This window comes from Rattus norvegicus, chromosome 7 (genome assembly GCF_021556685.1).
Source record: "Rattus norvegicus strain SHRSP/BbbUtx chromosome 7, alternate assembly SHRSP_T2T, whole genome shotgun sequence".
Taxonomy (NCBI): Eukaryota; Metazoa; Chordata; class Mammalia; order Rodentia; family Muridae; genus Rattus; species Rattus norvegicus.
In genome coordinates this window covers 43,552,894-43,579,939 of record NC_141540.1, presented here as the reverse complement: position 1 = coordinate 43,579,939, position 27,046 = coordinate 43,552,894, and the positions used below count along the sequence as shown (strand labels likewise).

General features: G+C 43.1%; 1 protein-coding gene and 1 long non-coding RNA gene across 7 annotated transcripts in view; one reads left to right on the top strand and one right to left on the bottom strand.

Annotated features, from left to right (window-relative positions):
* Positions 1–9,643: 9,643 nt before the first annotated feature.
* LOC148004646 (uncharacterized) lies at positions 9,644–18,922 on the top strand. Its single transcript, XR_015624591.1, has 3 exons — positions 9,644–9,724; positions 17,239–17,449; positions 18,538–18,922. It is a non-coding gene; the product is annotated as an uncharacterized LOC148004646 (long non-coding RNA).
* Positions 18,923–22,054: 3,132 nt separating this feature from the next.
* The window catches only part of Atp2b1 (ATPase plasma membrane Ca2+ transporting 1), a 109,629-nt gene continuing 104,637 nt past the window's right edge, over positions 22,055–27,046 (bottom strand). For all 6 annotated transcript variants that reach the window (XM_087556051.1, XM_087556049.1, XM_087556050.1 and 3 more), the window contains 1 exon segment: positions 22,055–25,504. In XM_087556051.1, the coding sequence (XP_087412177.1) occupies positions 25,479–25,504 (26 nt within the window). In that variant the 3' untranslated portion in view covers positions 22,055–25,478.

Here is a 27,046-nt window from a genome sequence, read left to right as displayed (position 1 = left end):
GGATCCAGCCCATATACACACAGCCACCAAACCCAGACAATATTGCTGATGCTAAGAAGTGGATGCTGACAGGAGCCTGATATAGCTGTCTCCTGAGAGGCTCTGCCAGAGCATAACAAATAACAGAGGTGGATGCTCACAGCCAATCATTGAACTGAGAACGGGGTCCCCAGTGGAGGAGTTAGAGAAAGGATTGAAGGAGCTGAAGGGGTTTGCAATCTCATAAGAACAACAATACCAACCAACCAGAGCTCCCAGGGACTAAGCCACCATCCAAAGAGTACACATGGACAGACCCATGGCTCCAGCTGCATATGTAGCAGAGGATGGCCTTGCTGGGCTCCAATGGGAGGAGAAGCCCTTGGTCCTGCCAAGGCTGGACCCCCCAGTGAAGGGGGATGTCAGGGCAGGGAGATGGGAAGAGGTGGATGGTTGGGTAGGGGAACACCCTCATAGAAGAAGGGGGAGATGATAGGATAGGGAGTTTATGGACAGGAAACCTGGAAAAGGGGATAACATTTGAAATGTAAAAAAAAAAAAATCCTATAAAAGAAAGTTTGTGTTGGATGGATGATGGAAATTGTTTCATTGTTTCTGGCTCATTCAGAATTCTAATTTCAGTTTTCTTCAAGCATTAGGAAATGAATATAAGAGTATAATGTGTCTCAAAAGATTCAGATTTTATATTGATAAATTTTGATGTAAATTTTTGGTGTTGGACTTTTAAAAATTAGTTATTTTACTTATTTGCATCCTAAATGTTGCTGCCCCTTCCGGTTACTCCTCCCAAGGCACTAAACTTTTTTTTTTTTTTTTTTTTTTAGTAAGGACAACATTTAACTGGGGCTGGCTTACAGGTTCAGAGGTTCAGTCCATTATCATCAAGGTGGGAACATGGCAGCATCCAGGCAGGCATGGTGCAGGAGGAGCTGAGAGTTCTACATCTTCATCTGAAGGCTGCTGTTGGTGGAAGACTCTGGCACTGACTTTTGAGAAGAGTATAAATGGCAGTATCTTTGTTACCAATTTGTAAAGAACAGGGAATTCTGCAGGGCCGTGTGCATCTCACAGACGTACCAAGCAAAAAGTAACTTTTCTGCTCACACAAACAAGACAAAAACAAACAAACAAACAAACAAACAAACAAACAAACAGCAAACAATCATCTCAGCCTGTTTGGTATTATTTCAGCCTGAGAAAAGGTTCTTATTTTTCCTCAGGAAACAACAAAAATTACAAGAATTTTTCACTCCCTTCAATCTTTGTTTTCTGGGATTGGTAAAGCTGATGGTGAAGCTGTTTGTGGACAAATCGAAGTTGCAGTTATTATTATTTATTTGTCATCGAGACAGGGTCTCACTGTGAGGTCCTGGGTGGCATGGTCACAGGAGACCTTGATCTACACAATTACTCATTAACACTCCCTTCTTGGGTGAGTCCATGGCCTGCCAAGTTGGTAATTAAAATCCACTGTCCCATAACTCTCTCCGGGAGTGTAAATCTGCTTACAGGAGATCGTCCAGGACCAGCAGGGGCGAGATGCACCAGGATGGAAGGACGGAGCTGGACGGTGGTCTGTACAGCACATGAGTCCCAGGCCACTTGGTTAGCACTGAGCTGCGGGCCAAGGAAGAAACTTCATGCAGGCCCCTGAATGATACCTCTATGTAGTTCACAGTGTACAAAAGATGGGCAAATTTCCCACTGTCAGATGAGTAGAAAGCCCTAGTACTCAGACATAAGGAAGGTTTGTGAAGGGTGAGGAATTTTGTGAGTTATGGGGGTTAAGTGCTGTGTTACAACCGAGACATGCTTAACATGCCAGAGTAGTCTTTGAACTAATCTTCCTTCAGGCTATAGCCATGGAAAACAGTAGAATGGGGCCCTGATTACCATATAACAGATGCTTAATATTTCTCCAATTCAAACTTATCTGGAAGAAGCCAACATTTGTGTGAAGCTACAGCTTGAAATAGAAGTGAATTCTCTTCTACTAAGTCCTTGTGGGAATGCACACACACACACACACAGAAACACACACACACACACACAGAAACACACACACACACACACACACACACACACACACACACACACACACACACACACACACACACACCACTATCTGTCATCTACCCGGATTTTCTGAGTGCTTGGCTGTTACAGTGGAGATAGAAAAGAACAAAGTGTACCTACCCTAAGAATTCTGGGGATGTTATCTATGAACCAGCCCAACAGAAGCATCAAACAGTTTCTTACCATTGATGTTATCTAGTAATTCTGAGCACTGACTGGCCTCATTTGGGAGGGTCACGCTCAGAGCCTGCGGTCATTTCAAAGGCTTTTTCATTTGAGTATAGTGACTGACGCTGGCCCTCTCATGGCCATCAGCAGGATCCAAGGCTGACATATTGTGGCAGGGTTTTGTGTGTGTGTGTGTGTGTGTGTGTGTGTGTGTGTGTACATCACACTGTCTAAACAGCATCCTGTTCTGAAAGCAAGTGCTTCAAGAGGTTGTGACACTTGACAAGAGCAGTGTGTGTGTGTGTGAGTGTGTGTGTGTGTGGTGAATGTGTGTATGTGCATGTGGTATGGTGTAGGTTTATGGTGTGTGATGTGTGTGGTGTGGTATATGTTTATGGTGTGTGATGTGTGTGGTGTGGTGTATGTGTATGGTGTGTGGTGTGCATAGGTATGCGTATGTATAGTGTGTGTGGTGTGTGTGTATGTGTATGTGTGTGTGTGTGTGTGTGTGTGTGCGTGTGTGTGTGTGAGAGAGAGAGGAGGGGGAGTGCACAAGGAAGCAAGAGAGCCTGAATATCTCCTTTATTTTTAAGTACACTGCATTTATTCTGGCGCACTTTTCCAGTGCGTGCCTCTACATTGTCCCCATCTCTCCTTCACCTCACTTTCTCTCTCGTGTGGCATCAGATCCTGTGCTCCAGACTCCATCAGTAACTTACTGTTCTTTTCTATTTCATGCCTGCTTAGCACATCTCACCTGGGATGCATACCATTACGGTGACATTGCTGGCCATGGAAACTGTGATCTGAGGATTACAATGGTGCTGTCCTGTTTCTCCTCAGTAAAAGTGCTGTATATTCCCCTCTCCGTGCTCTGTGTCCTGGAAATGCTCGGTCTAAGCAAGATTGAAAGGGAAAGGAAGGGAAGGCTTTTCTACTTCCGGCAGGAGGAACATCTACATAACTTGTTTGAAATTCCTCTCTACAGCAGATTTGTCTTTTCTCCAATTTATTTATATCACCACGGATTCATGTATATTTTATCATTTAAGTGATAATCCAACACTGTGTGATTTATTTTATAGTTCAAAAATTTCCAGTTTTGGGCACTAAAGGTTCCTTTAGTTTGGAACTAAACTGTGTTCCTTTTACATAATCTCATCTTTTGATTTTTTTTTTTCATTTCCTTATATTGTGGTGGTTCAGGATGTTCTAACTTCTCTTGAATTTCCCCTATGCTGCCTCCAAAAGCAATCTTTTACAAAGTCTTCTTAAAGTTTCAATTTTACTTCATCTTCACCACCACCACCACCATCACCACCACCACCACCATCACCACCACCACCACCATCATCTGTTGTGTTTGTGTGTGTCTCACATTTGTGCAGGTGTGCATATCTCAGCACGCATACAGAGGTCAGAGAGCAGTCATTGGAAAACAGTTCTCTCCTTCCACCATGTGTACTGGGGACGGAACTCACATCGTAAGTATTATTCAGTACTTTAACCTACTGAGCCTGGTCAAGCCCCACCTCTCCTTTTTTCTGTAAATGGAACACCTAGCCCCAGACGGTACAGAACCTCTCCTGGTTAAGAGCTGCAGAGGCCCACCCATGTGAAAGGGGAGGACATTCTGGGCCTTAATGGAACAGTGTAAGGATGGTATATTAACTGCTGCTACTCCTCCTCCTCCTCTTCCTCCTTCCCGTGCCTTTTCTTTTCTGTTGTTTATACTGTAAATACACTGTTTCTATGCCTGTTTCTCAGCTCTGAATAAAGAAAGATATAGAGAGTTACATTTATCAGGAATGCTTAAGGCCTTTGCTTATTATTACCCCTAACTAGCTCTTAGGATCTAATTAGCCTGTTTAATCTACATTCTGCCGCGTGGCTTGTTAGGTTTCTCTCCTTCAGTCCCAGCCTGCTTCTTCCTGTGCATTCGGCTGGAGAATTCTTTCACACCTTACTCTTCCCTCCAAGTTCCTTTCTTTGCCAGAAGTCCCTCCTATTCTCTCTCCCATGCTATAGGCCCTCAGCCTTCTATTCCACCCATCAGGAGGTGTGAGAGGGACTATTACAAAACATGGCGTAGCCTATGAATAACAATACCAAAGTCTGCATACAATGATAGTGTTTACACAGTGCACAAAACGATCACCCCTACAGTTGCTGCAACAAAGTGCCCCGACAAAGGCAACTTAAGGGAGAAAAGGTTTGGCCTATAGTCCTAGCTCGGTAAGTCTACCATGGCATGGAAGGCTTGCAGCAGGCAGCGAGAGCATAGTGGCAGGATTAGGAGGCTGGCCGGTTATCCACACCCCCGCTGCAGAGCATGAAGAGGAAGTGAGGTTAGGATAAAAAGCCTTAAAGCTCACCCCAGAAAACCTACTTCATCCAGGGTGGTTCCACCTCTTAAAGGTTCCAACTTTCTCAAACAGCACCAACAGATGGGGATCAGGTGTTCAAACACACGAGCCTATGGGCCCGTTACAACTTCAAACCATGGCAGATATTCTTTAAAAGGCCTCAGGTTGAGAGATATTATTGTTAGGAATATTTGGGAGATGTAACCACTACTGGCACTAAGACAGGATGTCTCGATGAGAGAATTAAGTTTGAAGTATGACTCAGGAGGTGAAGATCGTCTATGGGGTTGTCTGTGTAAGGAGTGTTCTAGGCAAAGTAACAGTACAAAGCATGCTTGTCATACCACATGGAATATTCTCGGGGAATAGCAAAGGGACCAGTGTGGCCAATGGAAGGAGTGGCACAGAGAGGTGGGGAAGGAGAGGACGAGGATGCAGGTAGGTTATACAAGGCCTAGAAGACACTTGGGATTTAGATGGCAAGACTGGCGTGCTTTGCGGGACTCTTCTCGAGCCCACTCTGCCACTGCCACTGCCTCTACACTGTATCGTTTGCCTGGCTACTAGTCTTGCCTGCAAGGTTCCCGTTGCTGTCTCTGGGGCACAGAACTCTGCTGGGCTTGAGTGGCAATGTCCAGCAGGAGCTGTGTGCCTTAGTCAGTGGTGGGGAGGGTGCCCATGCCTGCTGCTGACAAGGACAATAAGCCCAGAGTCTGATTTATCTGCTCTGTAGCAAGCTCTCAGAGCCATGTCCACATGGATGAAAACTATGATTCAGGGGTCATGCTTATCCAGGAGAGTTATAAGGGCTTTCTAGGTAAGATTTGCTTCCTGATGATTCTGAAAAGGTGTGAGATGAACATATTTTAGCCTCTGATATGCAGGCAGAACAAGGACATGCATGAGGCCTCTGGCCATAGCCTGCACCTTAAGCTCCTCAGTGAACCCAGAGCTCACTGATGTGATAAGACTAGCTGGCCCGCGAGCCCCAAGGATCTTGTCTCAGCATTTGGATTACAGGTATGCATCACCAGGCCTGGGACCTTTTAGGTGGCTGCTGGGGAAGCCAAACTAAGATCTTTGTGCTTATGAAGCAAGCACTTTAGCTATTGAGCCATCTCTCCATCCTCTCTACTTAACTGATGCTGTCAAGAGAAACTATGACCTCCATGTTGTTAAATCAAATGTTCAGTCCTCCGCTTACTGAATTCATCGACACCACGTCTCAAAAACTAAGGTGGAGAGTGACTGAAGAAGACACTTGGGGTTGACCTCGGTCCTCCTTACATGTGCACACATACCTGCATGTGCACCCACCCCCAACATGTACACACACACACACACACACACACACACACACACACACACACACGCCTAAAAGATAGATGAAAAGAATTCATGGAATCAAAAGAGCAAAAGGCCAAATAGGGAGGATGTTGAAGGTACACCAAGAAGATGTCAGGGACCGTGGAAAGCTTGTGACACTATAGGACCGATGTTCTGGTGAGTGTCCTGTGCATGGATTAACTTTTGTATGAATGAGAAGCATCCTGTGAGCTTTAGGAACACACTACTTCAGGTCCCAGTTCCAGGGAACTGGGAAATGGTCAAGAGAAAAGCTGAGGTACATTTGTGGTGAAGAGAAAGATAAATATACTCCCCCTACCAATACTATTCACAATAATTAGTCAAGGTATGTAACCAAAACACTTTGCGAATGCAAGAATAAAATTCATAAATTTGGCTGTGAATATAGCTTGGTGGTAGAGTATGTGTCTGGCATGCACTGGAAACAGTGGGAAGAGGAGGAGGAGGAAGAGGAGGAGGACAAAGAAGAGGAAGAGGAAGAAGAGGAAGAGGAGGAAGAGGAGGAAGAGGAGGAAGAGGAAGAAGAGGAGGAGGAAGAAGAGGAAGAGGAAGAAGAGGAGGAAGAGGAGGAAGAGGAGGAAGAGGAGGAAGAAGAGGAGGAGGAGGAAGAGGGGGAAGAGGAGGAAGAGGAAGAGGAAGAAGAGGAAGAAGAGGAAGAAGAGGAGGAGGAAGAAGAGGAGGAGGAAGAAGAGGAGGAGGAAGAAGAGGAGGAAGAGGAGGAAGAGGAGGAAGAGGAAGAAGAAGAGGAGGAGGAAGAAGAGGAGGAAGAGGAGGAAGAGGAGGAAGAGGAGGAAGAGGAAGAAGAAGAGGAGGAGGAGGAAGAAGAGGAGGAAGAGGAGGAAGAGGAGGAAGAGGAGGAAGAAGAGGAGGAGGAAGGGGAAGAGGAGGAAGAGGAGGAGGGGGAAGAGGAGGACAAAGAGGAGGATGAGGATGAGGGTGAGGAAGAGGAGGAAGAAGGGGGAGGAGGAGGAGGAAGAGGAGAGTTAGAACCTAAAGCCATTAGTGGTCTGGCATAAAAAAGTTGAATCGGCCCAGGTAAAATGGCAGTGGGTAAAGGGCAGGCTGCCAAGTCTGATGACCTGAGTTTGATCCCAAGACCTTTGTGGTGACAGGACAGAACTGACTCCCCCAACTTGTCCTCTGACCTATATATGTTCACGGTAGCAGGCATGTACTCTGCCCTCCTGCCCCCAACACAAAAAAACCAAAAAGTCTTTATTACAAATTATGCATTTTCTACAAGTCTATTGTGCAACAGGGTCATTAAAATCCGAGTTGGACTGGAATTTAACTCCTGAGTCCTTAACCCTGTGGCCTTTATTACCCATTTGACCCTAACTCTCCCTTCTGTGAGACTAACCTGCAGGTCACAGGGGTCAGAACAGGGTCAGTCTAAACCTGCCTCTACTTACAGCTTTTGTCTTTCATATTAAACACTCCCAGTTGGAATGGAATTCTGTGATTGTGTAGAGAGCCTGAAAAATAAAGTTTCTACTTTTATCAAATTTCAATTAGGCTAAAAACCAACCAACTAACCAACCAACCAACCAACTAACTAACCAACCAACCAACCAACCAATCCACCAACCAACCAAATCTTCTGATACTTGGATTTGTTACCAGTAACCAGATTTCAACATATTTAGAACAAGGTTTGCTTTTTATCTACTCTTTCAACTGTTAATTTTATGAGATCTAAATAACCCAATACATGTTTCCAATGAAAATTTAATGTCTGAATTGAGGTATACTTGAAGTGTAAAGTAAACACCACCTTTTGGGTACTTTGTAAATAAATACACTTAAAATGTCTCACTAATAAAAGTTCTTGGGGTTTCTTTTCTGGAGATGGTGATGAGACAGTATTCTGTAACCCAAATTGGTCTTGAAAACACTATGTGTTTGAAGATAACCTTGGATTCCTGATCTTCCTAAACACACTTCCTGAGAGCTGAAATTACAGGTGGTGCCATCCTACCCAAGCTTGGATTGCATGTCAAATATTTTCAATAATTCTGGGTCAAGATACACTATTCAAATTAGTTCCTTCTTTTTAGTTTTAGAAATGCGACTGCTCAAACACTTAAGTTACGTGCTTGGCTTGTATCATGATTAATAGATAACTTGGGCACAAAGTAACCATCTCAGGGCCTGGTTCTCATGCTAGTTGCCTTCCTGTCTGCGTTCAGCGGGCCCCTGGCTGGAAAGAGAAAGAGGTAGTGGGAAGGGACAATCTTTCTTCTTCCCCAGCAGGAAGCTGTGGCAAAGACAGCACTCACACCGAGTTCTTTAGCTCACAAGTGGTTTTTCTTCTGCAGAGACTAGTTTCTACTACATTCCAGGCAGGCTGTGCTTCTTGGAAAGGTTCAAAAAAGACTCATGTCAGCAGCTCAGACACCCCGTTCAAAGGCGGCTTTCCCAAAGGGATGCTAGATCTTCAAGAGTTAGGGGTCAAGGCCTTTGCCTCAACCCAGCCTCCTCAGTGGCATGGGGATGGGGGTGGTGATTAAAATACCACAAGCTCCTTGCAAGTAGGGCTGCATCATCTCCAGCTCCACTCAGCAGTTCGAAAGGATGTCAAAGGTGTCACAAAGAATATTTAAGAAGACATCTGTAAGTGTGACACTAACCAAGAAATTAGAAAAAACAAAAAACAAAAACCAAAGATGTGGAAACGCAGTTGCCTTCCTGACCTCACACATCGCATTATCGTAACTGTGTTCTCCAAACTCTGGTTTAAAAAAAAAATTAAAAAGAAGTCAGCTAAATATTTACATGCAGAATCAGCCCTGGCAGCAAATTCAAAGATGACTATTAAAGCCGGAAGGAGTTGCTTCTGTATCGGGGACTTTGAGACTCTGGGCCTCAATTAACCTTTCCAAATAGGAACTGACAGTCTTGGATGGAAAATATGGGCAGACTAAAATGTTTTTGAAGAATGTTTGACTACAAAGTAAACAGCCCGAATAAAAATATTAAATCAGACGCTGCCTCCACATTCCATAAAGCCTAACACACAGCAAAACGTAGTTAAAAGAGATCGCAAAACAAGCTGTGCTTAGTCAAACGACATGGAATTAGTTGTGCTAGAATAAGACAGAGAATTCTTTTTCTACTTATGTTAGGTCTTGACATGATGTAGCTTAGCTGACATTAAAGGCATAACTTCAGAGATAGCTATCTGCAAACCTCCTTGTCATTTCTGGAACCAAAGCAATGCATGAGAAAACATTTACAACACACATTATTCTCTTTGAAGGAGGGCGCCCTTTTTTTTTTATTTTTTTTTTTTTATTTTTGTACATGTTCTTCGGAATCGGTATTTCATTAGGACAGAAGTGGAAGGAAGGCGACCTTAGGGAATCCGTAGCATTGTTAAGACCGTAAGAGGGAAACTCAGAGTGCTACAAAAGAACAGATACAAAGGCTAGATACCACAAGCACACACCTACAAGCTAGCCACGCTTCACTGTCTGGTTCCAAAGGTTTTACCATCCAGCCTGGTATTCTCGTCGGAATGCTGGTTTGTTTCTGTAAAGAGCTCAGTGCTGTGTCTCTGAGAATCTGGTTAATCAATAAGGCCTTTCCAGTCTGTTATATTTTAAGCACGTGTCCTTCAGTAAGTCCTAAGAGGTGTTAAGGAAGCCTAGTACTGCCATTCACCTGATTGTCTTGTCCACCATGAAGAGAACATCACCGCTTTCTGAGCCTTTGCATCAGACATTTTCTGTCTGGACTCCCGTCTGGTGAGCCCTCTCTCTCTCTCTCTCTCTCTCTCTCTCTCTCTCTCTCTCCCCCGCCCCCAGGGGATTTCTCTGCTGAGTACTCTTTAACCCCCACTCTTTCTGCTTATTGGAATTGATCCTGCTAATGCTCTGGCTTGGGACGCTCACAACCCTTAGAACGGTATTTTACCTGTTCCTGTATTAGCCTCAGATAACAGGAGTTATGTCTGGTCCCCCTTCTGCCTAGTATAGTTCCTGCAAAGGAGAGAGGCACTGCGCACATTTCCGAAACAGAGTTAGAAGTCCCACTTTGAGGTTTCCGTGTAAGAAGATGGCTCGTTGCTCACGGGCTGTGGATTCAGGGGCATTTGCCCGCGTGCTGGGTTGGGCCTCCCATCATGCATGTTAGGAGTGTTGAACGTTAAGCCCTTTGGTTCAGCCTGCTTCTGCTGCCTGCTTCCTCTCCTCTCTGAGGGAGAAGTGCTTCCCTGGATATGTTTCTCTCCTTACAAGGACCCTACAGAAGAGTGTCGTGGGCCACAGGTGACATTATAGTTTCCTCTGACAGTCCCCCAGGACTGCAGCAGCCTTTTCAGACTGACGGCTGAAATGTGCGTTATCTAATTCATTCCTTCATTCTTTCTCACAGATAGAGTTTGTTCTCTTTCCCTCAGGTGGCTTGATCAGTAAGGTCGATGAGCCACACCTTTAAGCCTTCACATACATGGATTTTTTTTTCCTTGTCCCTCTTTATAAAATTTGGGCCACAGTGGGCCACATTCCTAACTCTGTCACACTTGCTCTAATTTACAGGGTCTAAGGCCTCAAATGTGTACAGTGCCAAAGGTTTGGCTAGATGTAATGGTTCCTACTTGCATAGAGCAAAGGCTTCTAAACATAGACAACACTAGAATTTAGCCTGGAAAGAGCGAGTGAGATATTTCTTTTCATTACATATATATTTCTACTTTAATAAACAGCATGGCTCTGAAGAACAAAACCGAACCTGAACCTCCTTACTTAGAAGCATTTGGGGATAAATAGGATGTAAAATCGCCTTCAAAAATGTTTCCGGTTTTTTTTTCGGTTTTGACTTATTTATTAAATATTTGTGTAGTCAAATCCTTAAATGCTTCAACTTTCTTGTTATTGTGTTTAATATGTTCTCTATTTCCTAAATTTCTTTTATTTACTCCCCTTTCTCCTTATTTTTTCTTCATTGTACTTATTCTTTTTTTTTTAATTTAATTTTATTTTTTAGTTATTCACTTTACATCCCACTCACTACCCTGCTTCTGGTCACCCCTCCCAAAATCCTTTCCTCGTTCTCCCTTCCCTTCTCCTCTGAGACGATGGGTCCCCCCTGGGTACCTCCCTCACCCTGGCACTTCAAGTCTCTGGGAGGCTAGGTGCTTCCTTTGCCACTGAGGCCAGACATTTTTTTAGTTACATCTTCAAATATGTTTGATGAGTCCCATGAGGAATCTCAAGAGCTTTGAGTTTTAATTATTTAACAGTAATATTTAATATGATATATGAATTATACATTGTAATATGTTCTAACGTATTTACATTACATCTATTACATAACATATAATAACATAACACATTATTATACGGAACCATTTCATGCCCCAGAGCTCTGTATTTCACACAAGAGAATAATAGCTCCTGTCTTTGCTAGAGATTTTTCTGGGCTGAGAATACATCACGGCATGCAAAAATAAAGTGAGTAATTCAGTGTTATTTACATCCATCAAGCTTTTAGAGAAGAAAGTTGAAATTACAGGCGGAGGTGGATCCGTTATTTATAGGTCTCTCAATCCTCAGAAAGTCATTAGCCACCATGTTTTTCCTGATGTACTAAATGTAATTTATAATCGACAGTCGACTCATACCTACAACCACCCCACACCTACAACCATCCCACAACTACAATCACCTCACGCCTACACCCACCCTAAACCTACACCTACCTCACGCCTACAGTCACTGTCATGGGCCCGCCAGAGTGCTCTGTGCCTCAGATAGGCAAGCGAGTCTTCAGCAAGTCACTGCTGGGAGGGAAACCAGGGACTCAAGGGCACAGCTTTCAAATGAGCCCTTCATATTGGTCAGAAAGACTGGGACAAAGCTAGGTCTTAGTAAGCTAGACAGAAGCTGTCAGACAACATACTTTCAGAAGGCCACACATTACACAGTCTGTCACAGTGGGAAAAGCATTAGAACAGCATTTTTCAACCTGTGGGTCACAACCCTTCTGGGGGAAAGCATCAAAAGACCTTTCCACAAAGGTCACCTAAGACCATTGGAATAAACAAATATTTACATTATGATTCATAAAAGTAGCAAACTTACAGTTATAAAGTAGCAATGAGAATAATTTTGTGGTTGGGGGACACCACAATATGAAGAACTGTCTTAACTCTTAATTCACAGCATTAGGAAGGTTGAGAACTCTGCGTTAGAGGGTTAGTTTGTTCTACAGAGAATTAGCCCATACCGATTCTGGAACTTAAAACAAAGACAAACATTTGCAAGATTTTTGTTTTAGGAAAAGTCTCACTATTGAGCCCAGGCTAGCCTTGAATTTGTAATCCTCCTATCTCAGCCTCCTGGTACTAGGATTACAAGTATGCACCACTACGCCAAGCTTAAAAAGGAAAACCCTTTTAAAGGCCAATAAACATGGATAGAAACACTACTGTACCTTAAATAATCACCTCCCACTTTGTGTCTAACTAGAGACTTGGGCAAAAAGGTACAGTCATTCCAAGACTAATTCACTTATCATACAAGGAAAACTCTGACCCAAAGAGCTAGCTTCTCCCTATGGTCCTAATGGTTTAGGTTATAAGTTCTACATGGAGGCTGTACAGCCTCTTTTCCTCCCCTTCCTTCCTGCAAAACACATACAACACACATACACACATACACCCCACAGGTTAAAGATACTTACCATACATACACACATATACAGAGGCTGAACACACACACACACACACACACACACACACACACACACACACCACACAGGCTTCAGACACAGACCACACACAGATACACACACACACACACACACACACACACACACACACACACACAGACCACACACACACACACACCACATAAGTTATAGACACAGACCACACACAGACACACACAGATATACACATACACACAGACACACAGACCACACACACACACACACACACACACATACACACACACCACATAAGTTATAGACACAGACCACACACACACACACACACACACACACACAACACACACAGGCTTCAGACACAGACCACACACAGACACACACAGATACATACACACACACACACACACACACACACACACACACAGACGTACTCACTTGCTGGAGCAGCCAGAGCAAGACAATGAAGAGACCTGGGAATGTAACGTTTGTCATTCAACAAGAATGGTTTGGCGGGGAGGGTGCATTAGTAACCACAGGCTTATGGACCAGAACCACCTTGGCAAACCAGGACAGATGGTACTCCATTGTGAGGAACAGATCTTGGTACTGGATCTGTGAGTGTGGGGATGAGAAAGTGAGGCTATCGATCAGGTCTAGGGGGACATAAAGCTGCCTTTATGAATCTGAAAAGTTGGCTGACAAGCTGGATGATGGGATTCTCATTTTAGCGCAGTGATGCTGCCCAAACTGAAGAGGCCTCACAGGCTGCAATGAGTGTTCGAACAGCACTCATTCTCAATTCTTACAAACCAGTAGCCTGGTGAGACTCACTCACTGAGGTATCCAGAGGGCAGCATGGTAAGAACCTGCAGTGCATTCTGGGAACAAGGAAGAAACAAACCCTCGGTGCAGGGCGCTGTAGGGCGTTTCAGCTGTTGGCTGAATGGACAGGGGAGCCAAATCTTTTATATTAAAATAACCTAGAAATTGCCTTTCGAGGAAGAAAGAAAAATTCAATCAATTTTTTTTTCTTGGAAAGGAAAAAAAAGTTTTACTTAAACTCTTGTTTCAACTAAGTATATAGTCTTTATATTTTGATCACACTTAGTGTTCACTAACAAGAATGAACTTTCAAATGTATCTATCAAGGGATAAATGCCGCTTGCCTTTAGTTATAGGAAACATTGTAGAAGTCAAGTTTAGAAGTTTAGATTGCTTCAGACTGCACCTTTATTTTAAATAAAAATTATTACTATTTTATTTTTTAATTTTTTTTTATTAATTATTCCTTTTTTTTTTACATCTCAAGTGATATCCCACTTTCTGGTTACCCCTCCATTAAGCCTCCGTCCTACATCTGCCCTCCCCCTTCCCCTTTGCCTGTATGAGGGCACCCCTCCACCCACCCACACTCTCCCACCCCACTGCTCCAGCCTCCTCATACACTGGGGCATCAAACCTCCCCAGGACTAAGGGCCTCCCCTCCCGTTGCTTTCAGGCAAGGCCATCCTCTGCTACATATATATCTGGAGCCATGGCTCCCTCCAGGCACACTCCTTGGTTGGTGGTCTAGACTCTGGGGGAACTAGGTGGTCAGGCCAGCCTATGTTGTTCTTCCAATATGGTTGCAATCCCCCAGGTCCCTCACCAGGTTCCCTGAGTTCAGTCTGACGGTTGGCTCCAAGCTTCCACATCTGCATTGGTAACTGACCAGTTGCTGGCTGGACCTCCCAAGGAACCAACACACTAGGTCCCTGTCAGCAAGCACCTTTTGACCATGGCAACAGTGTTGGGTTTAGTGTCTGCAGACATGATGGATCCCCAGGTGGGCAGTCCCTGGTTGGCCCTTCCTTCAGTCTCTGTTCCGTTTTTTGTCCCTGTTCTTCCTTTGCATAGGAGCATTTCTGGGTTAACATCTTTGAGATGGGTGGGTGGCCCCATCCCTCTACTAGGGCTGTGCCTATTTACTGGAGGTGGCCTCAACAGGTTCCATCCTCTCCCCTTCTGAGCATTTTGGCTAAAGTCATCCCCGTTGGGTCCTGGGAGTCTCCCATTTCCCTGGTGTCTGGGACCCTCCAGGAGCTATACCCAGTTCCTCATTCTCCCTGCTACATGTTTTTGTTTGATTTCCTGACCCTCTGTACCTCTCACATCTCTTCCAGTTCCTGATACTGCCCCCATATCCCCCTCCCACTTCCTTTCTCCCTTCCAGGTTCCCCTCTCCTTCCACCTCCCATGATCTTCCCGTTTCCCACTCAATGCAAGACTGAAGCATCTACACCCTGGTTTTCCTTATTTCTATGCTCCATATGGTCTGTGGATTGGTTCATGGGCATTGTGAGCTTTTGAGCTAATATTCACTTATTAGTGAGTACACACCATGTGTGTTCTTTTGTGACTGGGTTACCCCACTCAGGATATTTTTTAGTTTCATCTGTTTGCCTGTGAATTTCATGAAGTCATGTTTTTTAATTGCTGCATAGTACTCCGTTGCGTACCACATTTTCTGTATCCATTCTTCTGTTGAGGACCATTTTTCGAGTTTCTGGCTATTATAAATAAGTCTTGCTATGAACATAGTGGAGCATGTGTCCTTGTTATATGTTGGAGCATCTCTTGGGTGTATGCCCAGGAGATTATAGCTGGGTCTTCAGGTAGAACTATTTCCAATTTTCTCAGGAATCTCCAGACTGATTTCCAGAGTGGTTGTACCAGCTTGCAATCCCACCAACAATGGAGGAGTGTTCCTCTTTCTCCACATCCTCGCCAGCATCTGCTGTCACCTGAGTTTTTGATTGGTATGAGGTGGAATCTCAGGGTTGTTTTGATTTGCATTTCCCTGATGACTAAGGCTGTTGAACATTTAAGTGCTTCTCAGCCATTCAAGAGTCCTCGGTTGAGAATTCTATTTAGCTCAGAACTCCACTTTTTAATAGGGTTATTTAGTTCTCTGGAGCCTACCTTCTTGAATTCTTTGTAGATACTGGATATTAGCCCTCTATCAGATGTAGGGTTGGTAAATACCTTTTCCCAGTCTATGGACTGCTGTTCTGTCCTATTGACAGTGTCCTTTGCTTTATAGAAGCTTTTCAATTTTATGAGGTCCCATTTGTTGATGATTGCTCTTTAAGCATTGGCCACTATTGGTGTTCATTTAAAAAAAAAGTGTGTTTGTGTGTTTATGTGTGTGCATGCATGTGTGCCTGTGTGTGCCCGAAAGGTCAGAGGTATCGCATCTCCTTAGATCTGGTGTTACAGGTGGTTGTGGGCCGCCTGATATAAGTGCTGGAAATCGACACCTGAATCGCCCGAGGAACGGCTTGTACTCTTAACTGCGGCACCATCTCTCTGGCCCTGACTACAGCTTAAGTAAGAACCTGAATTTTAAAAACTCCTTTGTTTCCTGTAATGAAGTAAATTTAAAGTTATCTTTGTAGTTGAGAGATTTTAAACATGCCATTGGCCTATCTCCACCCAATATAGCTATAGGTTAGTTTATAAGTGCTTGTTATCCGCAAACAGCTAAGTTTTATAACCCATAACCCGTACACTTTTAAAAGAGCACCAGAGACCTTTTCAGTCTTTAAAAGGCATCCTAAGTGAGCAAACCGCATTTCTGGTGCGAAGCATCCATCTTGGGCTGGAGTGAGTTTACCATTTCTCTTCCGTGTTCCTTTCTACATTTGGGGACTACCATTCTCAGTGTTTCCAAGTTCTCAAACTTTTGTTGCATATTTGAATCACGTGGGAACTTTTAAAAAGTTACCAGCACCCTGGCCACAGCGTTGACTATTGGAGGTGGAACTAACAACAGCATTTTAAGACTTGGGGAATAGAGGCACATCTCATCATATGCCTGGGTCATAAAACCTGGGTAACACCCAACAAATGAAACCATCGGGTGCTACTCAGTTACAGGACAAATGGTAAAACCTGACTGGGTCACTGGCATACTCGTTGGCTCTCTACTTCCCAGATGTGCAACATTTAAGCTACACCATTTTCAAGAAAAGTTTCCGTTGGTGACTACCCACCAAAGTGCTAACAGAAGGAAGAACTGATTCCTCTGATCAATCTCCTTGGGAGTTTATGATCCAGTCAGAGTCTGCAAATTCTTTGCAGCTCCAACTTTTTCATGTCAACTAAACCAAGGGAAGCAGGAACAGCTACTTGCACTGCCATTGTACACTCTTAGAATCATTAAAGAGTTCCCAAGTCTCTGATTTCAAGAGACCATCAAAGGGCAGGGCCTGGACCATGTTCCTGCTGCGAAAACTGGGGGCTGAGAGCATTGTTAGAGCAAGGCAGAGTGGAAGCCAGAGCCGGGTCTGTGGATGTCTGGGTGATCGCTCTTCTCACATGCGCTTGCTTAGTCCTACCTCTCACAGGCAGAGCCTCACTGTCCTCTTCCAGATGACCCCCCCCCCGCCCCCCATAGATGCTTCTATCTTGTGTGATGCTGGGGACCAAACCCATGGTGTTACCAAAGTGCTCTACTGCTGGGACACTTTCCAGTCACCTTGTTATGTGGGCCTTGTTATGTGTACCATACTAGTTAAGTGCTCACGTTTCTCCTGTCTCTGACCCCCAGTGAGTGCCGCCACACTGCAAAAACCTCACTTGAGACCGTCTGTCTCTTGCTTGGTATGAAAAACAGAGGCACCACAAAGTGTACCACAAAGAGGTACAAAGTGCAAAAGGGCCCAGGCAGGCACGGTGCTTTGGGGGTGCTGGAAGAACATATGAACAACACATTGCCCCCAGCAGAGAAAGGGCACCAGAGGCAAGCCTAGAGCCTGGAGGTAAGGACTGTTCAAAGCTCCATGGGGGTCATCTACTTAGCTATTTCTCAAAAGAGGTAATGCCGGAAATCTCCTAAGGGAGGGTTTTTTTTTTTTTTTTTTTTTGATATGGCATGGATTTAGTAGGGTAGGGGCAACAAAGTCCCTTATTTGGACTCGAGATATGAGACATTTAGGGCAATAATAATTGAAAATGAGGATGTTGACAGAAAAGACTGGAACTAAAGAGGTGAAAGAAAAAGCAGCTGAGAGAGAACGTTTCAATAAATCATTATCTACCACTGGATTCAATGGCTACTGACGTGTAACAGAATGAACTATCTAGCCAGGTGGTCTTTAACGGATGATCGTGTTAAGTAACAGCTTGGTAGATAAGATCAGGCTTGTTCGCAGACCTTGCTGCTTATGCCTCTTCCCCCACTCCCAGCCCCAGGAAAGCAGTAGCAAAGTAGCAAACCTTAATATGGTTCAATATAGACAGATATAAAATGTTGCTTTGGACTAAAGCCTAACACAGTGAGAATGAGCACCAGATGTCTGTTGAAACGTGAAGTCCAGAGGCCACAGCAAAATGCTAGACAGACTTGCTCAGATGGATCCGGGTCAGGCAAATTAGGGCTTGGCTTCTGGCTTTACGGGACACATCAAGACTTGGAATACATGAGATGAGGCATGGACCTGAGGGTTATAAAAAGACTAAAGAATGAAAGGTTGGCTTGAGTGTCAGTCAGGGAACAAGAGGACGAGTACATTTCCACTGCTATCAAGACTACGTGTGTTCTGTAAGGTGGGGAAGAGGCATGACATTGAAAGGAGTGGCAAAGCCTCCCAGGCCTCCAGGTCAATGATAGAATAGGGTGAGGGAGCCAACTCAGACACATGGCAAAGAAGAAGCCAACAAAGTTAGTAGGCAAAGGTGAGAGATGACGGCCCGGCCATGCCATACACAGATAAAGCCAACCAGAGGTGCAAAGGGTTTTTCGAGAAGCCGAAGGGTGGGTTGGAGGACACCCGATGATGTTAGACTGGAGAGTTGTTTTGTTTCCATAATGAAAACGGCAAACAGAATGGTTACTTGCTCTCCACAGGGAAACATCCACACAGGATGAAAGCAAACGGGAAAGAAGGGAAGATGCTTAAAAATGCTACCAGCCTGGTGCCAACTGGATGGGCAGGGCAAGTGTAAATGAAGACAAATCAGGAAAAGGGGCTTACGCAGACCTTTACAAGAGGACAACAGAGAGGCAGAGAAGACCGAAGTGGAATAGAGCAGATCTGCTAAGTTATTCTTCACCTAACTGGTTTATTAGCTAAACCCTCTACCAGGGTTCAAGTTCAGGGGTTGCCCACTACCTATCCAAGCAATTTCGTTTGTTTGAGGCAGGATTTTACTCCATAGCCCTAGCTGGCCTGGAACTCACAGAGATCTGCCGGTTTCAGCCCCTCAAGTGCTGGATTAAAGGTTTGCACCATCATTGCCTGGCTCTATCCGAGCTTTTGGAACACTTTCCCTCTGGTCTATCCCACTCCAGCTACACCGAGCACTCCTTTTTGGCCCTGTAACTTGACAAAGAGCAATCTACTGGAGTCTGTGTGCAAGGTACTTCCTGATCGCCCAGCAGGTGGTTCCCCCAGTCCAATTACTCACCCATGTGGGTGTCTGTGACTACACTATGTAAATGTAGCATCACTCCCTCCGCCAACCCCCTGCCCTGCACCTCCCAATCTGATCCTGTTTGATTCTGCTTCTGGTCAGAGAGGCAGGAAATCCTCCTCACAGGTACCAAGTATTCGTTGAATGAATCAGAGGAACAGGAGATTTGAACCACAAAAACCATCAAAGCAGTTAGCAGCTAATTTAGCAGGGAGACAGGGACTAATTCCCAGGTAATGATCTAAAATGATGACGGGGCAGGATCCAGCTCCTTAGAATTGGAGTGGCTGTACTATTTGATGGTCCTTGCCCTTACTGCACTTCAGAAGTGGAGTACTTCCCTCAGTTCTACAGCAGAAAAACAAAACGTGAAAGACCCTTTGACTCTCAGTGGATTCACCTCAGAGCAGGCTTATGATGAAAAGGATCCTAAGTTGAATCCTTGAATTTTGAATGCCACACACTCCAGGACTTAGCGACCACTTTCCATCCCTGTCCTTAACCTCTAGTTATTCATTAAGACATGCCCCGGACTAAAGACTGGTGATTTCCAAAGCCATCTTATTGAAAAAGACTTTTAGTGTAGTTTATCTCATGAAGATACTGTAATGACCACAGAAGTTGGCTAGGAGCATCTCAGTTTTACAAAACCAAAAGGATGGTACACATACCAACTGCATGGCCGCAGATGGTACAAGGACGGCGGCCATCAGAAAAGGTTGCAATCTAGTTTAAACTTGACTCACTGAAATTTAATGTCCGACAGTGCCTGCCACAGGGGCTAACTATTAAAGAACTAAGAATTTCCATCAAGGAAAATACTGTCAAGACACAAAATAACTCACTAAATTCAGGGGGATTGCGGGGTTGGGTGGATGGGATCTCAGACAGCTATGAAAATTTCAAGAGTACATGAAACAGAGCAAAAGAGTTTGCCCTGTGCACGTAGTACATTCTGTAGTTCTAGTTCTCTTTCTTTGCAGAGATAGGAATTCCCATTGCATTGATGCGATACATTTTCACCCCATGTGATTAATTAAAGTGCTGACCTGTCTAGGAAACTTCAAAACCACCCATCTCAGAAATTCCACCTGAAGTCTGTGGTGAGCGTCACTGTCCTATCTTCCTCTGACCTGAGTTGTGGCTGTGAGGAAGGCTTGGGCTCCGTTACATCTGAAGCAGTGATTCTCTGCCGTGCTCGGTCTCTGAGCTGTTGTTCAGAAGGAAATCTTGGAAGCATGTTATCAGAACAGAGCCGTGGCAGAGGCAACACGAGGCTTGTGCACTAGAGTTTTTGATACTCAGGTGCCACCAGCTGGGGCTCTTCAAAGTGGTCTCAAGGGTGAAGCCAACTCCTACTGTTTGTTCCAAAGTGAGAGAGGTAAGCTTTCTAAGCCTCAGTTTTCCCATAAGTACAATGGGAGTTTACAGGGTTATTATTTACACAATTCATATAAAATGCTTGGCATACTGGAAATACTTTGTAAATTACTAGTTTACGGGGCCAAAACCCCACTGCTAACATGGGGGGGAAAAACTGTATGACCTTTAACCTTTGATTTAAATTAAGAGAAGCTTAGTCCTGAGTTGAACCCAAATCCAGATGTGCACAGTGTTTTTTCATATGGCAGTAAGCACACACATTAACTTTAAACCCCAATTCTGGAGCCATGATTGTACTGCTCAATAGAGTGGAACTCAGAGAGAACGGAGTCAGCCCACCTGCTTGGACTATCTGACTACAGGCTTGTTTTGTACTCTTTAAAACATGAAATTATGGGGTTGGGGATTTAGCTCAGTGGTAGAGTGCTTGCCTAGCAAGCGCAAGGCTCTGGGTTTGGTCCCCAGCTCCGAAAAACAACAACAACAACAACAACAACAACAACAACAACAACAAAACAACAAAAAAAGAGAAAAAAAAAAACCCAAAACAAAACAAAAACCATGAAGTCATCCTCACTGCAAACTGTATATAGGATTAAGGGTTTCCGGGGGAAAAGCTACCAATCTGTTGACAAATAAATTATTTGGAAGGTAATTTTCTTATTGACACATAGCTAGGAGAGCAGCATAGCAACAGTTACTCATACATGTGTCAGAAGAATTGAACAAGGAGGACGCTGTGGACCTAAGGCACAGTTCTAGAGCAGCCCAGGTTAGAGACTGAACAGGGACGAGAAACCAAGTTCTCTAAAGGACAGGAAGGAAGACACCAAGAAACCAAGGCTAAAGAAACTGCCTTTTCTTTAGTTTGGCTTTACAAATAGAACATAATTAAAAACTCAGTTCTTATAATACACATATAAGTTCCCAAGGTTTGACAAGGTGAAAAATGCCCTCCCTGTCGTATTAAGTTGACCATTTAATAATTCATGCTATCAAAATACGGTACCCAGAATTACCTTGCTGGGCCAGCATTTTTTTTTTTTTTTCTGTGACGTTATGGTCATCATTTACTATGAAAACCACCTAACTATAAGTTTCCCTGCTATTGTTTTTCCATCACAGAGTTAAGACAATCGCCACTAAGAAGTTCGGATCCTGGGGTTGGGGATTTAGCTCGGTAGTAGAGCGCTTGCCTAGCAAGCGCAAGGCCCTGGGTTCAGTCCCCAGCTCTGAAAAAAAGAAAAGAAAAAAAAAAAAAAAGAAGTTTGGGTCGTTCAGTAAAGCGCTCTTCATCACGTGGAAAACAAGTTCTAAACGAAAAAACATCACATCCCCGGGCTGCAGAACTGACGCTGTGGGGGCAGGGGTCGGGGTACACTTCCCTTCTAGAGGGGAAACCAGGCAAGTACAGGAGAGCACCCAGTCACCGTAGCTGTCGTCACATTCCAAGTATATGATAGGATCCGCATTATGTAGATTAAAAAAAAAATCTCGAGTAGGAAAAAAAAAAGAATGCCAAAATACGATGTTCAAATCATCCCAAGTTTCAAAAAGTTCAGTCCCCATTCAGAAACAGATAAACAGTATATTTATTAAATGAGTTAAGACAAATAAACTTTACAAATAGACAAAGAATAGAAGGCTCGACGGCTAAAATAGGTGGTAAGCATCATCAAAAGAAATCAACACCATTGCGGCAGTATCTCGGTTGGCTTACACGTGGAAATGAAAATCTTCAAAGAGCAATTTCACAGAAATGAAGCCAGGTTGTTGCTTTTTTTTTTTTTCTCTTATAAACAAATCACCATTTCTCGGTTCAAAACTGATAATCTGTTATGAAAGTTACCATATCACATATTTGTAAGATGACAAGAAGTAACTCATCTTCAGAGTGCGACATATATTTACAACCATGGAAAGGCAATGATGAGGAAGAAGGGGATTTTAAAAAATATACAAAGATTAAAAACATTTGGGATGCAAAATTAAACAAGTCTTTGTGGTTTTTTTTTTTTTGTTTTGTTTTTTTTTTCCTTCTTGATTTCGGTTAAAGGATAAAAGAGGAAAACGTGAATTACAGATGTTGATTTAGCTATACACACTCTATTAATGGGATCCAAGATCTGTTAACAGCTTGCTTTTAATTTTTTTTTTCTACTTACATAATGCTCTGGAAATTCCTGGTAGAAATTACAGTGTCTCAAAGAGAGAGACGCACACGGAGCGTGTCTTGCTGTTACTTCACGGATGTCCTAAGACCCGTTTTATGGATTTAGAGGTGGAGTAGAAAGCCATTGCCTTGAGTTGAAAAAAAAAAAAAAAAAAAAAGCAAACCCTCCCCAACAAAAAAATCCCCAAAGACCAGAAGAGCTGACACAAACCATCCAAAGCACATGCACGTCTAAATCTCTTGGTAATTACATTCATATTTAAGCATAACCAAAGTAAAAAAAAAAAAAAAGAAAGAAGAAAGCTGAGAACGTTTCCCTTTTCTCTATTCCCTATGCCTCACAGGCTTCTTCAGTGGATAGGGTTGATTTGTAGAGTTGAAAGGGTTCCTTGAGAGGGGTCTAGTCCCCCACCCTCCTTCAGAAGGAGTCGTTTCCCCAAGGTCATGCAGCACATTAATGGCAAATTCAAGACGAGGAGCCCAGCCTGGGTCCCTGGTCTAAAGACGCTTCCCAGCATATCATGCTACCTCTTTTTACAGTAGGAATAACTACAAATACCCGGTGAGTAAAACTGTACAGTGATCAATGTGACAGAGCCGATGTGTTTCTAAGACTTGCAGAGCGTTACTGCAGGTAACTGATGGAGAGAGAAAGAGTCCTCCCGCCCGCCGGAAAAAGGAATTATCAAGCACCATCAAACTAGATGTTTCTTTGCTAAGTCAGCGTTTTTTTTTTTTTTTTGTTTTTGTTTTTGTTTGTTTTTTGTTTTTTTGGATATGGTAGTCCTCGTAAACTTTGTGTCAGCCTGAGGATTGTTTATCTGGCGTGATCTGCGCCCTGAAACAATACCACTCTCCAAAGGGTCAAGACAAGAGGCAAACAAAGGAAGAAGGTAGACAGAAAAGAAGCAGAGAGCCCGGAAGTTCAACTGTCTCAGAGACGGGCATTTCGGAGTACAGCTGGTTGTTATATCTACACAGATCACGTGCAGGAGCTTCCTCAGATTTTCCTGTGTCATCCTTATTATCTAATCTCTTACTGGGCCACTCAGTAAAAACAAATGCATCAGGGACAATGGTGGTCGTCACTTCGTATAAAACGGTGAGACTGGATTAAACTAGGTTCTCTGGCGGGTATGCTAGCTGGCAAAACTGTGCCGTCTCGGCCTGACTCTACGGGGTGACCATGAAAGAATACAAAAGGCCCTTCCTGGGGGCCGTTACCAGCTTGAAATTTATTCTAGTTGTGGTTAGAGGAGACGGGCCAAGGCGGCACATAGACAGAACCAAGCAGCTGAGCTGTCTGAAGAACCATTACCGTGTATTTATTTAATAAAAGGGCGTATTTATTTATGTTTACAAACAAGTTCCAAAAAACGGAAGGAAAGCATGTACACCTCTACCTATTAACCTTTTTCCAAATGCTGACAGCCCTCCTACGCTTTGCAAAGGTCTCTAAGGAGTTATTAGAAAAAAAAAAATCAATACAGTCACTCACAGTTCACCGAGACATCGCTGAACTAACGTAGTTAAGACAAAAACAAAAACAAAAAAAGACTAAAGGTTCTCTTGTAGTTTGATAGTTTAATTTGATTGGCCTGAAATAACAAAGGCATTTCAAGCATCTTTCATTGTGTATTGGATGTCCTGCAATAAACAGTCTACTAAATTCTGAACAAAAGGTTATTAGCAAGTTTTCAAAAAATTTAAAAATTAAACAGTTCTTCCAAAACCATTAAGTAGTAAATGTATTTAAGAAACTAATTAGGACAGATGCCATGACTTCTTTAGAACACCACTGCTCATGGTTTTTTTTTTATGTTTTTTTTTGTCTTGTTTCTTTTTTCTTTTTTCTTTTTTAAACAAAGCATTAGTGTTATCTATTTGGCTATTAGTATTAGCAATTTATCTAAATATTTAACAAGATAAATTGTAGGCAAAAATTTAGTACAGTTTCAATAGAAACACCCCCCCTTTTTTTTTCCTGAAAATACAGCAGTATTTGAACGACTAATTTTTCTCTGCATTAGTGATAAGGAAGCCTCCCATCTATGAAGAACAAAAAAAGTATCTACAAACCTTGTAAACAGATCTGTATCATTTATAAACATAAATAATCCAAATTATTAACAGCCAACAGCAGAAATTAAAGTATTCACTCAATGATCCAGGGCTCTCTGTCTCACCCAGCGTCACTCCTCCCTCCCTCCCATCAAGTACTGAGATAAACCACAGCTCTGCTAGTACACGGTCAGGACAAGGTTAGGTACCACTGACGACCCACAGGCCACTCGCGCCGTTGTTTATCTGTCAGTTCGTCTCTCCCACACCCCCAAAAAAGCACCCTCGGTCTGGCAGAAAGCTTTTGCTTTTTTTTTTTTTTTTTAAAAAAATAAATCTACATTCGTACAAGTGTGTCTTCTGTTGAAGTCCGGAGACAAGAACGCCATCTTGTCCGTCACAATGTGTGAAAAGACTCAGTTTCAATTTGTTTCTTTACAGTGCGGCTAGTGTGTTAACGTTCAGCTTACAATCAGAGTGATGTTTCCAAACTATGCAGTGGGCTCCCTGGGGACGAAGAGGTAGCAGACTTGTTCATTTCTATTGTAAGGTGGATCCCGCTGTCAACGGCATTGTTATTTTTGTTAGGAGAGGGCGGAGGGCTGGAGTTGCGTTTAGTAGGAGCGTCATCTTCAGCATCAGTGTCATCGATAAGGGGGATGTGCGGCTCTGAATCTTCTATCCTAAACTCGGGGTGTGTCATAAAGTTGTGGATTGAACTTCTTGATTCTGGCTTCTCTAACCCTTCGTATAAAGAGCTACGAAATGCATTCACCACTCGGATCTGTAAACAGCACAAAACACAGGGGGATGTCAGGACACCAGGAACTTAACCCCAGCAGCGGTTCACTTATGAGTTTGAATCCACAAACAGCTAGGTATGAGTGAATCGTATTTGCATGTAATGTGGAACTTGCAATACACTGTAAAAAAATGAATATTTTAGTAGGACACTACAGAACAACGAAACCACATACTCTAATTAAGAGGTATACATTCAAAGAAAAACTAACGAAATCTCATTGTTACTGGCTAAAAATATTTAACAGCCATTTTATAGGCTTTTTTTTTTTTTTTTCCCTACGAAGACGAAAACAAAAACCAGAAAACGAAATGAGAACTTGGCCATACACAAGCTTACTTGAATTTATCTTTAAATCAAAAAGCACATATTTCTCAAAACAATTCAAGCTAAACAATGTCAAGCACAAAAGGGAGCTCTGTATCATGCCAGGAGTTAGGGTGTCACCAACTATGAACAAGCCAAGCAGATATAAGCCGGATGCCACAATGAATTCACATCTGCCCCACTCCTTCCTGAATTGAAAATAAAGATGAACCCAAATATATATCTATAATACTAAACAGCTATAAGTATTTGAGTATATGCCATTTTTCTACAAAAGTGTTAATGGTTTTTTTGGGGGGGCAGGTGTATAAAAGATTGTAACTTAATCACTATAGTTCTCTCCGAAAGAACAGATTCCAAAAACACCACCCTCTGGGACTCTGAAAAAAAAAAAATCAAGGAAAAGACACCAAGTTTCAGAGTTTTCTTTCTAGCAACCATTTGGACTTACACGGCCTAACAATTTGCCTTTCTCCTTGGGTGTCTGCTGTATACAGGAAACTAGGTTAAAAGACAAGCCTAAAAATGTCACTCTGGTCCCAACAGTTGGGATCAATAAACCAGTGTCATTCAAAAAAAATGTTTTTTAAGAGGATAAAATCAATTCAGCTGAGCATTTACATTAGTTAAAATGTAAATATTTTTATAACATGGAAATGTTCACCTTTGTTTCAATAATTTTAAGAATGAAGGCACCATTTACTTATACCTGATACAAACATTCTGGAAGAAAACAGTAGTCACTAAAATTATCTTAACAGTGCAATGACCATTAAGACATTTACTCAAATAGAAAATTGAATGTATATTTAAAAAATATATGGTTGGGTCATGTGTCCCTTCAAATTACTATCTTTCTTCATGTTTGTCTTCTGGGACTTACTACCCCATCTGTGAGCTGTGTTAGTCTAAATCAGTGGTCACAAGCTTGTGTGTGTGTGTGTGTATCTATATCCCATATCTGATATCCTGCACATTACACATTTATGTTATAATTCATAGCAGTAGCAAAATTACAGTTGTACAGAAGCAACAAAGGTAATTTTATGATGGGGTTCACCAGGGCTGCAGTGTTAGGGAGGTTGAGAACCATCATTCTAAATAACTTGGCCCTTTGCACAGAGTGTAAATACAGCTGAGTGAGAAAGGGAGGCATGGAATGAGTTCCCCTCCTGCCTACTTGAGGAGGGGGAGTGG